The sequence below is a fragment of the Protopterus annectens genome, chromosome 8.part0 (assembly GCF_019279795.1).
Source record: "Protopterus annectens isolate FY-2018-M chromosome 8.part0, PAN1.0, whole genome shotgun sequence".
Lineage (NCBI taxonomy): Eukaryota > Metazoa > Chordata > Ceratodontiformes > Protopteridae > Protopterus > Protopterus annectens.
In genome coordinates, this window is record NC_056741.1 from 1,771,045,808 (window position 1) to 1,771,062,438 (window position 16,631).

At 38.0% G+C, this 16,631-nt stretch overlaps 1 protein-coding gene across 1 annotated transcript in view; it reads left to right on the forward strand.

The window, feature by feature from the left end:
* The window catches only part of LOC122808562 (cytochrome P450 2F2-like), a 1,017,871-nt gene that overhangs the window by 271,201 nt on the left and 730,039 nt on the right, over nt 1–16,631 (forward strand). Inside the window, exon 4 of the mRNA XM_044079518.1 lies at nt 499–651. Coding sequence (XP_043935453.1) covers nt 499–651 — 153 coding nt within the window. The remainder of the gene's footprint in view (nt 1–498; nt 652–16,631) is intronic.

Here is a 16,631-nt window from a genome sequence, read left to right on the forward strand (position 1 = left end):
CGTCTGTCACAAATCACTCCTGACACTCTTCTCCACCCACTCCACCCTGCCTGTACTCTCTTCTTCACCTCTCTTCCACAATAAGTGTAATAATGGGTTTTACCAGTAGATAGAGTACTGAAACTATTTTGACAATATTCTTTTAGCCTTTAATATCCATCAAAACATATCTTCATATGGATTTGTACTTGTTTTTTTTTTTTATTTTAATATTATAAGTTTGTTTGGAAGAACGTCCTAAAACTGCTTAGACTTGGTACGAGATAGTTTGGTTTATTAGTCATTTATGCAGGTTATGGAATGTTTTATTGCCTTTACATGAATATCCATTAGGGGTGCATTTGCATGTTTTATTGTTTAATTGTCTGTTTTTATACTTCATTATAACAACACATTCATATAATTTACAGTGAATGCTACATTTGGTAAATAATGCTAATCAAATGTGTTTGTTCACCACTCCCAACAGTTAAGTGTAATTTCTGCTTCTTTTCTCAGGCATTGCCATGGTCCCTGCTCAGCAATACTGGAAAGAACATAGGAGATTTTCCCTTATGGCACTGAGAAACTTTGGTATGGGTAAGAAATCCATGGAAGCTAGGATACAGAAAGAGGTGGCACATTTGGTGAGAGCCTTTGAAATCCAAGGAGGTAATATTTATTTATTTATTTAATATTTTATTTCCTTTATGCTGCTAAAAAGAGGTGCTTCATGAAAGTGATGAAAATATGTAAGATCAGTGATTCCTAGAAAACAACTTTTAAAACCTAATTTAGTGTAAAACACATAAATGAAACTTTAAAAGATAGTGGGAAAGATCTAAGTTAGTAATATATACTGAGTAGAATGTGAATGAATCCAGTATCTCTTATTATAGCCCCATACTGTAGGTGTGGAAGCTTGCCCAATATCTCTTGTTATAGCCCCATACTGTAGGTGTGGAAGCTTGCCCAATATCTTCTGTTATAGCCTCATACTGTAGATGTGGGAAAGTGCCCAATATCTGTTATTATAACCATATACTGTAGATATTGAAGCTTGCTCAATATATCTTGTTATATCGCTATTATAGCCCCATACTGTAGGTGTAGAAGCTTGCTCAATATCTCTTGCTATAGCCCTGTTATTATAGCTCCATACTGTAAGTTTGGAAGCTCACCCAATATCTCTTGCTATAGCCCCATACCATAGGTGTGAAAGCTTACCAATTATCTCTTAGTATAGCCCCATACAGTAGTTGTGGAAGTTGATGGAGAGGTATAGTGGTAAGTCGAATCAAAACCTCCTCCCTGCAGTTGGTATATTTTGGTTCCACAGAGCTGGAGCTATATCACAGGGAGAGCAATTATTCCCCCTAATCTTACCTCTCAGTTAGAACTGGACTGTAGTCTGTCCACTCTGCCTTGTCTATTGCAAAATAATACAGGTATGCATGTATAGGGATAACAGAGACCAAATTATTAGGACAGTTAGTAGTATGCATTACTGTTCAGGGACAAGTTGTTCCTTGTTTTATTTTCAATATAGTTCAGACCAGCATATTAACGATCAGTCTTTCTATATGTGTATGAATATATCTATCTATCTATCTATCTATCTATCTATCTATCTATCTATCTATCTATCTATCTATCTCTCTTTCATTCTGTCTTTCTATATGTAAATATATGACGTATGATATATATGCATGTATTCATATATACATACAAATGCACATATATATATATATATATATATATATATATATATATATATATGCACACACACACACACATACACATATATATATATATATCATATATATATATATATATATATATATATATAAATCTAGCTTGATATTAGTTAATATTTTATTGTATTTTTCACTTAATTGTCATGTTTTCATTAAGTGTCATATCATTACAATTCTATGTATGTTTATTTATTATTCTATGTATGTACTTTCCTTATTTTTTGATTAACTGTCACATTATTGCTAGCCTGTGTGCATGTATGCTTATTATGTAAGTCTTGTATAACTGCTTTCTACTCATTCTGTAAAAATGGAGCATATTCCCCCTGGCATCTGCTGAAAATGTGATCTGTTCCCAGTCAAATATTCAAATAAACAAAATCAATAAATTACTGATATATATATATATATATATATATATATATATATATATATATATATATATATATGAAAGCTTCTTTAGGTGAGTGCAAATTTTGCTATGAGAATTGTTGAGTGGTGCATTTATCAATTACTGCTATAATAAAGTCATATACTGCTGCCTATAGCAAATGTATAGATGTATCACTTTGGCCACCATTGTGCGACTGTGGAGTTAGCATGTATAAATAAGGGGAAGTGAGAGGCGGACCCCCCATGTCAGTGGGGTGGGGGAGAAAAGCCCTTCATGTAAAATGCATGCATACATACAGTTATATATTTATATATATTTTGTTCTTTGTTGTATATTAAAGTGTTTTGTTCATTGCTGTATAGTGCTATTGCTTGATGCCACCAGAGTTGGACTGACTGTGTGAGAGAAGACCTGTGATAGTCAGGCATGACTGTCAAAGAATGTGAGAGAGTAGCCCTGAATGGAAAGAAATGGTAACAATTGATCTGACACATCAACCCCATGTGGGAAATGGGAAAAAAGGGGGTTGATGATTATGATGATTATGTACAGTGTTAGAATATGTATCACAAATATAATCAATTTCTTTACAATTGTGATGTATTTATTGTGATGGTGGATGCAGTGATTAAACATGTCTATCAGTGAGAGTGTGTGTGTGTGTGTGTGTGTGTGTGTGTGTGTGTGTGTGTGTGTGTGTGTGTGTGTGTGTGTGTGTGTGCACTTAAAATTACATAAAATGAAGTTAGAGTTTCTCACATAGCAAGTATATTGCAGCGTATATCTTCTTAATTACACAAATTTGCTACCCTTTATCAAAATATAATTTAGGTAAAATATGATCTCTCACTTTTCTTGCTTGGCACTACATTGCAGCAAATTGTATTACATTTGTTTGACAGCATGCCAGCTCTGGTGGCACCTTCAGGCCAAATGCAGTTTAGCACCTGACAGAGTTGGCAGGTTGGATGTGAAAGCACATCCTTGGGGGATGGTGGGAATTAACAGGCTTTACATTCTAACAAATTCTAGTAGGAGAGATAACAATGTAAATGAACAGCCTGGAAGCAGACGCTAGGCATAGTAAGCCACTGGCTGATGGTAGCATTCACCATGGGTGTCTGAAAGTGGACTTTCACATGTTAAAGGCACTGTGGCCCCTGTGGTGATATGGATCTTATGGCCCCCTGCCAGTTGCCATGTTAGAGCCATTACAATATACTCATTGCCAGGATGCCAACTGTAGGCAAATGTACACTCATGGGTTCCTGAATGACCACCCAGTTAGAACTACTCTCACTTTGATCCTAACTGAAATTCTTTGAGGGGCAAATCTCCAAAGTTGCTGCATGCAGAACAGTGTGACATTGCAAGCAGACTCTGAACAAGAATGTCAGCAAATGATAGGGGAATATAATGCAAAACTAAAGACAAATTGGATGAAAATGAGTACAGATAAGACAGTTGAAGAGTTGTTTGAAGAGAAGGAGAGTGTGAATGAGGAAGTCAAAGCTACAATCAGAGGGACTGCAGCCAACTGGCACAGAATGTGAAGGGGTAGTGTGAAGAATGCCAAGGAAGCCAAAAGGTAAGGTGTACAAAACAGTGATGCAACCAGTACTTCTGTATGGCACAAAACCTGGGCAGGGAAGGCAATGCAGTTAAAGAACCTAGAGGTAATGGACATGAAGTGCCTAATATGAGTGGTGGGATGTACACACTGTGCAATAGATGAAGAAATGAGAACATCAGAACAGAAGCCAAAGTAGCTGCAAATGCAGAGAAGTTCATAGAGTACAGATTACAGTGGTTCAACTGCATGTGCAGGAAAGCAAAAGACAATTTGTTGAAAAAGTTTTGGGACAGACAGGAAGAAGGTAAGAGGAAATGAAAGCATTCATCAAAGAGGTGGATGACTTGCATGACAGAAGACCTACAACAGTCCAGGCATGACTATTGAAGCAGTTAAGACACTGGCATCCAACTGAGAGAGATGGGAACAGCTGACATGACAACCTGATCCCACATAGAAAGTGGGAAAAAGGGAGTTGAAGATGAAGATGATGATTATGATATTCTTTTTAGTCAGGGAATGAATTTTCTGTACCTGGGAGTGACTGTTCACAGGGACAAAGACAGAAAGCATATAGGGAAGAAAAAACATTTGTTTAATGACAGAAAGAGACAATACAGCTACCTCACCTGCCTTTTAACATTTTATTTCCCCTTTCTCCCTACCTTCCTCCTTAAAATGTCTCCACCTGTATCATACTCTCTCAGATGCCCCTGTGGAGTCGCATTAAAACATTAATTCCAGCATCCACTTCAGTGAGTCAACAGTCTTCTCTGTGAAGAATTAGTTTCTGAGATTCAGGAAGTGGATAATCCCTGCAATATGCTTCCTGTGCCTCCTCATCCTCTCTCTGTTCTTCCTATTCAAGATGCCTATCCTCATCTCACTGACATGAGCTTGTGATCAATGTCTTCTGGTTATTAATGAGGAAATCTTGACTTTCTTCAGTCCCTGAAGACATAATTTCACCTCCACCTAATGTACTCATATGGTAATCTTGCTCAGACTCCTCCCAGTGGTCTTTTCTTGTATGACATATAGAACTGTACCACATATTCAGAGTATGGTCAGACTTGGGCCTGCCAGAGCAGCATTACTCCTATGCTTCTGGAGAATAGCCCCTGAGAGTACATCCCAGCATTCTGTTTGCTGATGCTACTACCTTTTCACTCTGCCTACAGTGGTACAGCCCAGATGTAGTCAACACCTGCAGATCTTTTCTCTGTTGGCATCATTTCCACTCCTTAAATGATGATTCACACCAGGATGTTATTGCTCAATGCACTTAGGTCTAACTCATATTGTATTCTAGTAGTCTCCTGTCTTATTTTCAACACCGTCCCTTTCACTACAACCCTCTGTGCCCCACCCTTCAGCCATGAGACAATCCAGTTCATTATTCTTTGACTTACGCCAGCTCCTAAAGTTTTCTGCAACACAAAGGTATTGGTAGCATCCAAATAGCTGATGTCTGCCGGTACTCACTCTTAAATTATCATGCAGCCCTGATATAAGAATTCATCCAGTTTGACTGACAGCTCATTTTGTCTATGAGCTCATGTTTGTTGTTTTCCTGAAGATTGTTGTTACCCATAAAAGCTACAGCCTTTCTATCAGGATTGTCTTCTTAACTTTACTGGTGACAGAACTTTATTTATTTAGATTTTTCTTACCCTCTATTATACAAGCTTGCCACATTTGCTATCTTTGACCCATCAAGCACTTTCCATAGGCCTGTGATCTGCTAACAATTCTCTCATGGGATGTGCCAGAACATTGGCCAGACTCATTAAGACACTAGAAGTAGCCCATTTTGCTTTTCATCCCTATGGCAATGTGTTGACCGCTAGTCTTCTAACTCTTACCTCCCCCCTTCCAAACATGGCACCATTCCCCTGTTTACCTTTGTGATGAGTGAAGCAAAACATTCATTCAGTATCTCTGCATTTTACCAGTCCTCCGCTATTGCTAGCTGCCTTTCAAATTATGCCTTTACTGTCCTCCTTTGACTGTGCATCCCCTCTTCCCCAACTTTCATTTTCACCTCTTGTATTTAGCTAATGATCTAGTTAACTAGTTAGTTAATTCATTAGCTATGTACAGTATGTATTTATTTCAGAAGTCCACATTTTCAGTTGCACCCCAGAAAAGGAGATAAACTCCAACATATGAAAATAACAGAATAAGTAACGCAGTTGCAAGTCATGGTGAATTAGACATCTTAAATAATGCGTAAAAAATGAAGATGCAGGGAACAGTGAAATAAGAATGTTGCATATATAGCATATATGCATTTCATTGATTCATAACTTTTTGCTAGGCAGTTGATCAGGCAAATCATTTGTAGTCTAGCTACTGCGAATACTTTTTGCTACCCCTTTTCCATAAGGGGTGGTGGGGGTCAGACTTGGGATTTATTTATGATTATCCATACATTCATTCGGGTAATGTTTGAAGAGGGTAATAGCATTACTTTATTTAACATGGAGGGTAAACCTCTTCAAGAGGAGAGATTGAAAAATAGTTATAAAATTTCTGATAGCCCTAACTCAGGCGGCTATAATACCAAATCAATAAAAAATAAATACACGGTTTGGATGAACTTACAGGAACATTTATTAAGCCACTATAGGGAAAAACAAGTGATTTTGTGTACTAAATTATTTTCAAGAGATGTAAGTACCAGAGTAGTCAGATTGCTATACAACACAAGAAAGAGGGTTTGATTCTCACCTTTGAAAGGGAAATTTGCTAGGCTTAAAATGACACATAAGGGCATCTAGCCTAGTACTTACTTATGAACCTATGAACCTATCTCTCTCTCTCTCTCTCTCTAAGTATATACATATATACCTAAATACATACATACTCATATATTGTACTTTGATGGTGGTTTGTTCTTTAAGGATGCTAGCTCAGAGACAAGTAGATAGGTAAAATTTAATAAGGAGCATCAGCAAACAGCTGTATTTAAGGCTCAATTTTGTGCTATTAGAGAGGAACATGATCTTTGGATCTGCAAAGGGTCCTATCAGCTCTCTGAATTTACCAGTAGGAAGGTAATCCAGAAAGATATTCTAGGAGAGGAAGGAGCTGATACTTTTTAGAGGAGAAGACAGATTTATTCCTGCATGTAAGAAACTGCAAGAGGGAAGGTTATCCTTGCCTGCAATTAAATATAAAAGTGTAGCATACTGGAGACTAATTCTGTCCTGAGAGACCTCTGTACGTACTTTTGTTATGGCCAACTATTTTGCCAGAGCACTATGTGAAGGAGATTCCACATCTGATTTCAAAGAATTACAGTATGTTTATTGACTTGTGTGAAACCTGCAGGGTATAAGCATTGATTACAGAAAGAGTTTGTCTATAATAGCAACTAAGTAAAGCAGAACAAATTTCCTATGTAAACAGCATTTTCCATTTTCGTTGAATATTTTTGTAGATAAATTACAATCTTCAGACTGGAAAGCTGTTTCCAGAAACAGATCTAATTATTACAAGGAAAACAAGTTGCTACATTGGTGGATAATATTCTTTCATATATTGTGACATTCCCAAATTTGCCTTCTTTATTTGAATAATTGTTTCCTTTAGAATCAATCCTCAAAATATCAAATTACTATTTTACAAAAAAAGGGGGTGGCCATGGTGGTGCAGCAGTTAGCATTGCCGCCTCACAGCAAGAGGTTCTCTGGTTCGATTCTCAGCTGGTATGCCTTCTGTGCAGAGTCTGCATATCCTCCCTGTGGTCACATGGGTTTCCTCCAGGTACTCCAGTTTCCTCCCACATCCCAAAGACATGCTGTAGGTGGATTGGGCACTCTAAATTGGCCCTAGACGTGTGTGCATGTGTGTGTGTGTGTGTGCCTTCAGTGGAAGGTTAGGTGCTGGGCTGGCAACTCGACACCTTAAAACTCCACTGCCAATCATGAGCAGACAGGTGATCTGCTGTGGCAACCCCTAAGTGGGAAAAGCCGAAAGAAGAAGAAGAAGATCTTATAAAAAAAAAGACCGTGCCCTGTGTGAGAAGCTTGCTAACTACTCTGAGTGCAGCTTACTCTGTGAAGAGTCCATTCTTCTACATATTGCGAATATCAAGTTCTGCCACAGAAAACAGAGAAATTGAATGAATCTGGTAAACTGTAATAAGACTTCCTTATCTAATGCAGCCTTTTAGAACTTAACTACAGCATTTCAGGAGAGGTGCATTAACTGACAAAAATCTATTTTCAAGAAATAGTTGACTGATGCCTGGTCAGCAATCTTTGAGGGAGAACTGGCAAGCATATTTTCAGCCCTTTGCCATCTGATGTCCATCCTGATAAATCATTTATTTACCTCATGGAAAGTGAAAAGATCAGTAGATCAAGCTCAACCCTGACAAATCTTGGACCAGAGGATATTGTGGAAGCTTACCTAACTGTTTTTTAAAGTTATGCAGCTGGAGAACTGGCACCAGCCCGCATGGGGCAGAATTCTATAATCTCTCCCAACTGGAGAGGTACTGAAAATGTACCTGGATCTGGAAGGCTCTGATCTACATTACCAGGAGGATTTAAAAAAAAGGGATTTTAACAAGAACTGGGGCTTCACCTAAAGTACAGTTTTGTAGGTATTATAAAGAAACATTTTGTATAAACACACTGGTAAGATAACAAGTGATTGAGGTAAAACAAATTTTGAAACTATGGCTAGAACCTCATATAAACAATGTAAGTAAAATTCTGGAACTTTTGACTGCAGATAAATGTAAAAAGGAACTGCCTTGTAAGTTAAAAGTGGGAGCTCATAGTAAGCCTTAGTCATCTGAACACTTAGTGGCTGCATTAAACAATTTTGAAATTAGTGAAGCTGTAGGTTGTAAACCAGACACACATGCACTAAGGACTAGTAATAAGCCATTATGTAAATGCACTTCTTTACCTGTAACCAGGAAGTGTCATCATTTAGAGCTGTTAGTATTAAATGTCCTTGTAAAGGACATGTAGCAAAATATTGCCTTGTTAATGAGCTCAATAATATTACCGTAAAACTGTTAATCTTAGTTGGTAGCTCTCTTTAAACAAAGGTTTCCTGAGACTGTACAAATGGAGTATGACAATGCTGAACTGTTCATTTTTTGAAGTATAGCATCTGCCTTCCATCATCATGCTAGTTTCAAACTTATGAAATGTACAATCGCAGTCGAATAGAAAGACTTACTAGGATTGTTTGATTTGTGATATATGATTACACTGGTTAAATTATAGTATGTCTGCAAGCATGGCACAACTGATAAGCAAAACGTTGAAGTGATATATATACATGGATAGAAGAGGAATTCTGCTGTAACACAAGTAGAAATGCAGAGCCTGTTGGGTAACTTTTTACATTCTGTAGCTCTGGTGCATAATCTGTCTCATAATATAATAACTGGCCAAGGTTTTCCCCATTTTACAGAACTATGGAAGTTAAATGGAGAAAATGTTTATCCATATATACTGAGAGAAGTATAGAGCCCTAGTAAATTGAAAGGTATAGGAATAGAATAGAATGCATATAATGAACTAAAATTTAGCTCTGGGTAAATGAGTTAGATAAATTTAACACTGAGTATTGTCAAATGACTCCTGTTAAAATACTGGCAAAAGCCAGTGTATAAACTGACAGGGATTGTGAATTTTATGTAAGGATTACAATGGTTGAAGTGATAAACAGAGCATGTAGAGCCTGAAAGAGAAGACCCCTTAGCTAAGAATGCTCTAAGGGAAATAGAAATACAAACAGAGCAAGGGACAGATCGGTCAGTCTTATACTGCAGGAAAATCAAAAATGGAACCTGAGCAGAGTCTTAAGCTTTACCCTGCAAATCAAAGCAGAAAGCCAGCAAGAATAAGAAACAAGATATGAAGGGAAAGGCAGGTAAAATCACCTCTGAGGAAGATAAGGGGAGCAGTCAGTATAACTAGTTAGAAAAAACATTTTCATGAGTTCCCTTTTACAGGAAATGAACTAGAGGAAGGGAAAACCTCATACCTGTACTTGCTTAAAAGTAGGCCATAATGTCCATTTCATATCAGAATATTAAGGAAAGTACTGACTTGGCTATCCTCCAGGTAAGCCATGTCAGTTTCAAGAAAACTCAGTGGTCAGACAATATCATAGGTACAGCTAGAGAGAACGGGGAGAGAGTAAATGGGAACCAAAAGATCCGAATAACTCCACGGCATACCCCTACTATGAACCATGAGGACCTGTTATACAGTGCAAACATAGAGTAGGAAATATACTGAGCAAGATATTAGTGCTAAAACCTTTTAGAACACTTGAAATGAAATTTTGTATGGACATTTAGGAATGGACAAGACAAAAGCAAAAATTTGTCTAGAATTTATTGATCTTATATTATGAGGAACACAGTGAACTTTTGTGCAGTTTGTCAAAAGTGCAACAGGACAACACCAAACCAGGATTTAAGAACCCTCTGGTATCTTTGCCAACTATAGAGGTCACTTCTGAATGCATAGCAGTGGATTTTGTGGGTCTACTTAAGAAATCAAATAATAATCAATATATTTGGTGATTATTGACTATGCAACATTTCATTAGGCAGTACCCCTGCTAAAAGTCAGTGTAAAGTCCACAGTAAAATAAGTAGCAGTGCTCATGGTTAGTACTAATTCCACAAAAAGTACTTAGGGACTAAGGTACCACATTCACGTGAAGAGTAATGCATGAACTTTGTGTTTTGAAGTAAAACAGCAAAGGGCACCTGCATAGTCACTTTTAAGATGCTAGTTCAGAAACAAGCACTCAAGCAAAAGTTAATGAGGGGCAGCTGCAAAAAGACCTATTTTAAGGCTCAGTGCCCTGATACCAGTGATATTCCTTATCATTGGGTCTGAAGAGAGTCCTGGAAGGTCTATGAAAGGAGCATTTTTCCAGAAAGAAATTAATCTGAAGAGTGTTCTTATGAGAGGAAGAAATTGGTACCTTTTACAGAAAAAGTAATTTGGATTTATCCCTGCCAGTGAGGAACTGTAAGGAGAACTAAGTAATTGTTAAGTAATTAAGTAATTGTTACCAAGTAATATAAACAGAAGCTTATTAGAACCTAGCTCTATCTTGTGAAGTCTCTATAAGTACTGTACATTTATTTTAACCAGATATTTTGCCAGAGTTCTATATGAAGACTGTGTTGCATCAGACTGTAAATAAATGCTGATTGTAACTTGAATTGTATAAAGCCTGCAGAGTGTGAATATTAACTCAAGAAAGAGTGTATTTGAGGCTGCAGCTGACTGAATTTCTGGACTAAACTCCATTTTTCTTTTGTGTTGAATCTTCTTGTAAATAAATATGAACAGACTGAAAAGCTGGCCCTAGTGACTAATTTAAATTTTACACATAAAACTGTTTGCTACAATGTATGTGTGTGTGTGTGTGCATGTGTGTGTGCGTGTGTGTGTGTGTGTGTGTGTGTGTGTGTGTGTGTGTGTGTGTGTGTGTGTGTGTGTGTGTGTGTGCGTGTGTATCTGTGCACACATGTATGTGTGTGTGAGAGAGTGCACATATAAATGTCTGAGCATAATTTTTATTTTTATTTTTTTATTTTACATTTGTTGACCGGGCTAGTCTGGCTGGATACATGTCCATTTTTAGCAGAGGCCCGAGGAGAAAAGCTCCACTAATAAACTAAATAGCTAACAAATAACAAAGTATACAAAGCATGCAAGCAACTAAGGGAACAATTATCATGTAGAGTAGTAATGCATAGGCAATTTAACAAGAAATAAACAGCAGTGTGGAATCAGTATGACTTAATATTTACTATAGAAAGACTGCTAAAAAAAAAGAATGATGAAGGGAGAAAATAGGGACAGTTGAAGAGTCTGTAAAAATTTACATAATTTAGCAAATTAGTAGCCGACATGTTGTGTTGAGTACTACTTTTTGGATAGAGATTTGCACAAAGGAGATCCGGATCTAGGTTAGACACAGGAGAAAAGGCAGGTTGCAGAGATAATGGCAAGTAACAAAAGAAGAGGTAAAATAGGAGTAATAAACAGGCCAGTGGGTTGCTAGGTCTACTTCACTAGAGGGATAGAAGTGGTGAAAGAGGGCAGGTAGAAGAGCAACGGAGGGTGCAGGAGAGAGGGATTGTTTCCTGAGCTCAGTCAGGATTAGAGCAGGGGCATAGCCAGTGAGATTGCAAATATTTCCTTATTTGTTTTTTGAAAAGGTGAGATGAGCCTAAAGTGGTTAGTTCTATGGGAAGTTTATTCCAGTATGATCCAACAGTATTGGCAAATAAGGAGTCACCTGCTTTATTGTGGGATTTGAGAGTAGCTACTAGAAGTTTGTTGGCTGAGCGAAGGGAAGTAAGATTTTTGTATGGGGCAATAAGGTTATTAAGTATGGGTGTATTAGAGGGGTAATGGAGAATTTTATAAGTGATGACTAATTGCTGTAGGAGAATTTGATTCTGTAGTTCCAGCCAGTTAAGGTTTTTGAGATTACGACAATGGTGAGTGCGATATGGGGAACCTGTGGCAAACCTGGCAACACTATGGTAGGCTGTGGCTAGTTTCTGAAGGTTAGCTTTTGAAATGTTGATAAATGAAGGGGAGGCATACAATAGTGTAGAGAGGAGATGAGTTTGGGCAAGGGACACTCTGGTAGCTGCAGTGAGAAAGGGCTTAAGTCTATAGAGGGCACCTATCTTTTTATTAACAGCCTTGATGGTTAGATCAATGTGACAGTCAAAGCTTAGTTGATTGTCTATAGTAACGCCTAGGAGTTTGGTGGAACAGTCAGGATTGATGATAGTGCCATTGCCAGACACAATGGAAAATGAGATTAGGGCAGATTTAAGGGTTGGGGTGAAGAGTAGCAATTTGTTTTTTTTGGGATTAAGGAGGAGACAGATATGTTGGAACCATTTTTCTGCTGCTGTAAAGACTTTTTGGCTGGAAGAGTGGAGTTCTCCTGAAGATGAAGCAGAACAGATGAGAGTTGAATCATCTGCATACTGAATACAAATGGATGATGGGAGTGAAGTAGCCAGGTTATTTATAAATGTAGAGAAGAGGAGGGGACCTAAGATGGATCCTTGTGGAACACCGATAGTGACTGGGAGCTGAGAGGATATATGGCTGTCCCAGAGGACAGCTTGTTTTCTATCTTTCAAATAAGAGTCAAACCACTGTACTGCCGAAGAGTCAAGTGAGAGGGATGTCAATGTGTCTAGGAGTAGTTGATGGTTAACCATATCAAAGGCTTTTGAGAGGTCCAGGAATAAGGCAGAGGAGAAAAGGTTGTTATTGCGATTTTTGTTGATCATGTCTGTGAAGGAGAGAAGGGCGGTGGAAGTACTATGGTGGGGTCTAAAACCATGTTGCGAGTCTACTAGTAGGCTATTTTGCAAGAGATGATTTAGGAGTTGATGGTGAATACAACGTTCCATGATTTTAGATAGTGGAGATAGTAGGGCTATAGGCCGGAAGTTAGAAAGTTCATTAGAGTTACCTCCTTTGTGGAGGGGAATAATATAGGAGACTTTCCAGCAGGATGGGATAGTAGATTTGGTTATTGTTCTGTTAATTAAGATAGAGACTGGGTAAGCTAGTTCTGATGATGCTAGTTGTAGGTATTCAGCTGGTAGTTTGTCAGCTGAAGGGGTGCAAGGCTTAAGTTTAGAGAGTAACTTACGTATGTGGGTTGTGGAGACTGTACTAAATTTTAGAGTGGGGGTGTTATTTTGAGGAGAGGTGTTTTGAGGGAAAGGGGGGGAGTCATGGTGTTTGCTAGAGAGGTGACTGTTTCAGAGAAGAAGTTGTTGAATGTATCGGCTATTATGTTGGGTGGAGTTTGAGCTAAGGTAGCAGGTGTGGGTGTTTTGGTATTCCCTGGATGGAGCAGTTTATTGATTCCTGACCAGAATTTTTTGGGGTTGTAATTTTGGTTTTGTTGATATTGAAGGTAATAGTTTTTTTTATCAAGATAGGTGAGTTTTTTTGTAGTATTTCTAAGGTATTTGAAGTTTAGAAGGTCAGCAGGGTTTTTTGTAGTTCTCCATTTAGTCCAAATTTTATTTCTATATAGCATTGTTTGTTTGGTTTTTTTGGAAAGCCAAGTGGCAGCTTTGGAGCCTATTCTAATTAATCGAGCAGGGGCATGCTGCTGGAGAATTTGTAGGAAAGTGTTATTGAAATAGGTAACTGCTTTGTCAAGTGGGAGGTGTTTTAGAGTTGACCAGTTACATACCTTGAGTTCATTAAGGAAAGAGGACAGGTTAAAAATTTTTTTTTGTTGTGTACTGTATGGAAAATAGCTTGTTTGAGTGTATTATCTTTTTGTTTAATGATATAGGTGAGGAGATGGTCGCTAATATTGTCTGGGAGTATTCCAGTCTTATAAGAATGGGGATTATTGTTGATCAATATCCAGTCCAGGATTGCTTGTTTATTGGTTGATTTGTCAATTCTAGTAGGGGAGTTAATGGTTTGTTGAAAGTTAAAGAGATTGAGGTGAATGGTAGGTTTGGGAGAGATGCAGGAGTTCCAATCAATATTAAAGTCACCTAAGATTATGGTTTCTTGAGGGAAGCTACAGGAGACCCAGATGAGAATATTTTCAAGTGTGCTTAAGTTATTGCCTGGAGGGATGTAGGAACATATTATATAGATGGCTTTGTTCTTGTTTAGTTGGAGTTTGCTACAAAGTATTTCAGCATTACCTGGAGAGGGAGGTAGGGAGTCAATTAAGGCCACCCGTAGTTGGGATTTGTATAGTAAGTGGGATATCCTGGGCTTACCTAATGTATGGCCTGAGACTTGGTTGCCTGGAACATTGCAGGTATACTATTATCCTTCACAACTAGTTTCTTGCAGCTATGAATTTTGGCTTGTGCATCACCTTGCACCCACACCCACACCTTCGAATCTCAAAAGCAGTCCAGAAACACTATTAGTGAACAATTCACTCTATAGAGAAAGAAATATAAAGACTCTTGCAGCAAACTGTGAGAACCATCTTTTCAAAGTTAAACTTGCCCCTAGGTGTAGGTAAACTGCAGTGCCATAGAAGTAGTATGCCTGCAGTATTCTAAAGCACAAACTGCAAGGTGATGCACAAGCCAAAATTCATAGCTGCAAGAAACTAGTTGTGAAGGATAGTAGTATACCTGCAATGTTCCAGGCAGCCAAGTCTCAGGCCATACATTAGGTAAGCCCAGGATATCCCACTGCACCAAGGTCAAAGTTAAAGACAATCTGACAAGTATTCACAAACCACTGCATGTGTTCCAGACAGTATTGAATAGTTAAAGAAAGTCTGACAAAATTCCTCGAAATGTTTAAGGACAAAAGTACCATGGCCATTTAAATTACAAAAACAATATTTTATGCAAGAGCCAACATCTTCAAGGAATTAGTCCAAAGGACTATGAATGCCAGTGCCTCTCCAGTGCTCGCCTGAGATGGCAAGTACCAGATTCAATAGGAAATTTGCAACATGACACACTGTAAAACGCCAAGCATGGAGTGATATACCAATGAGTTTCACAGCTTCAGCGCAGAAACTCAATGACACAACGTAAGCCATCATAATACAAAAACATAGAATATGTTGTGTGTCAGGTACTTAATGTCTATATGCAGAAAAAAATCTGTAAATCTCATCAATGATTGTTCAAAACAGTCCACTACTTGCATATTGCACTTTAAATTATGCCTATTTCACTGTCTTCTAACTTGGGCATTGTGCCAGATGATAACTCAGTCTCTGGTCCTTACATGTCTTACTGGGACACTCATTTGGCTGGGGAAGATAATATTGATGGTCACATGACAATATGGTAAGCAAACCTTACAAATTAATTAACTGCAGTAGTCATTACATTTGGAATGCCAGCACTGCTGATAAATATGGATAAAGTCCTTACTATGACCCAGACAGCCTAAGTTCAGCTAGTGGTCATTAATGCAACTGAAAGAGCAGATGTGAAGGAGAATAGGAACAACAAAGCTTTACCTGCCAGCTTTTGTTCTGTGGGGAGGCATTCTACTGTGTGTATTTTCAGTGTCAGAATCTCTCATGGGGACTTTCAGAACAATAATGTGTTGTAATGAGAAGGGCAGTTGAGCACATCACATGTGAAGATACAGATGCATCTTTGTATGATCTACTGCACATCATCCTCTTGGAGACTGCAGCTCATCTCTGAGGAACACAGGCCCCAAATGAAAGACCTCAGTCTCCCAGCATGGATAATTCACCACACCCAAGTAGATTAATTGGTAACTCTGTGGTAACTCTGTGGGAATGAGTGAACCAAAAGTTTTTCACATGGTGGAAATAAATAAATGTGTGGGATGGTCAGAGTGATGGCTGAATGATAGGAGAGAGAATGAAATATACAGCAACTTATAAGGAATTACTACTACACATGGTAAAGGATACAGCCAATGCAATATGTGAGACTACCAAAAACAGAGCTTGTTGAGAACACACCGCCACTATAAGAAGCTGACCATTTACTGAAATAAAAAATGATATATGCAGAAAGCAACCCTCTCTAAACTCTCACGAACAGAACTGACTAGTAATGAGAGAGGGGATGCTGATATAAATAGAAATATAAATGTTTTACAATTAACAAAGAGATTAGAGCAAACTTTAGATAAGTTGAAATAAACACAATGGCAACATAAACACATGGAAGCCTGTGTTAGTTTCAAAATTGTTCCACAAGGTTTGCATATTTTAAAGATGCCTAGTTTTGGCAATACATATCCTGATCTCCTTAGCAAGTGGCAAAAACTGAACCTAGATACCAGTTACAGCTACATGAGGCTGTTAATTGAACAATACTTATTAATAGAAAAAGAATTAATGACAGAATCAACAAATGTACGGATCGAGTTAGAAACTATATTGTCAGTAG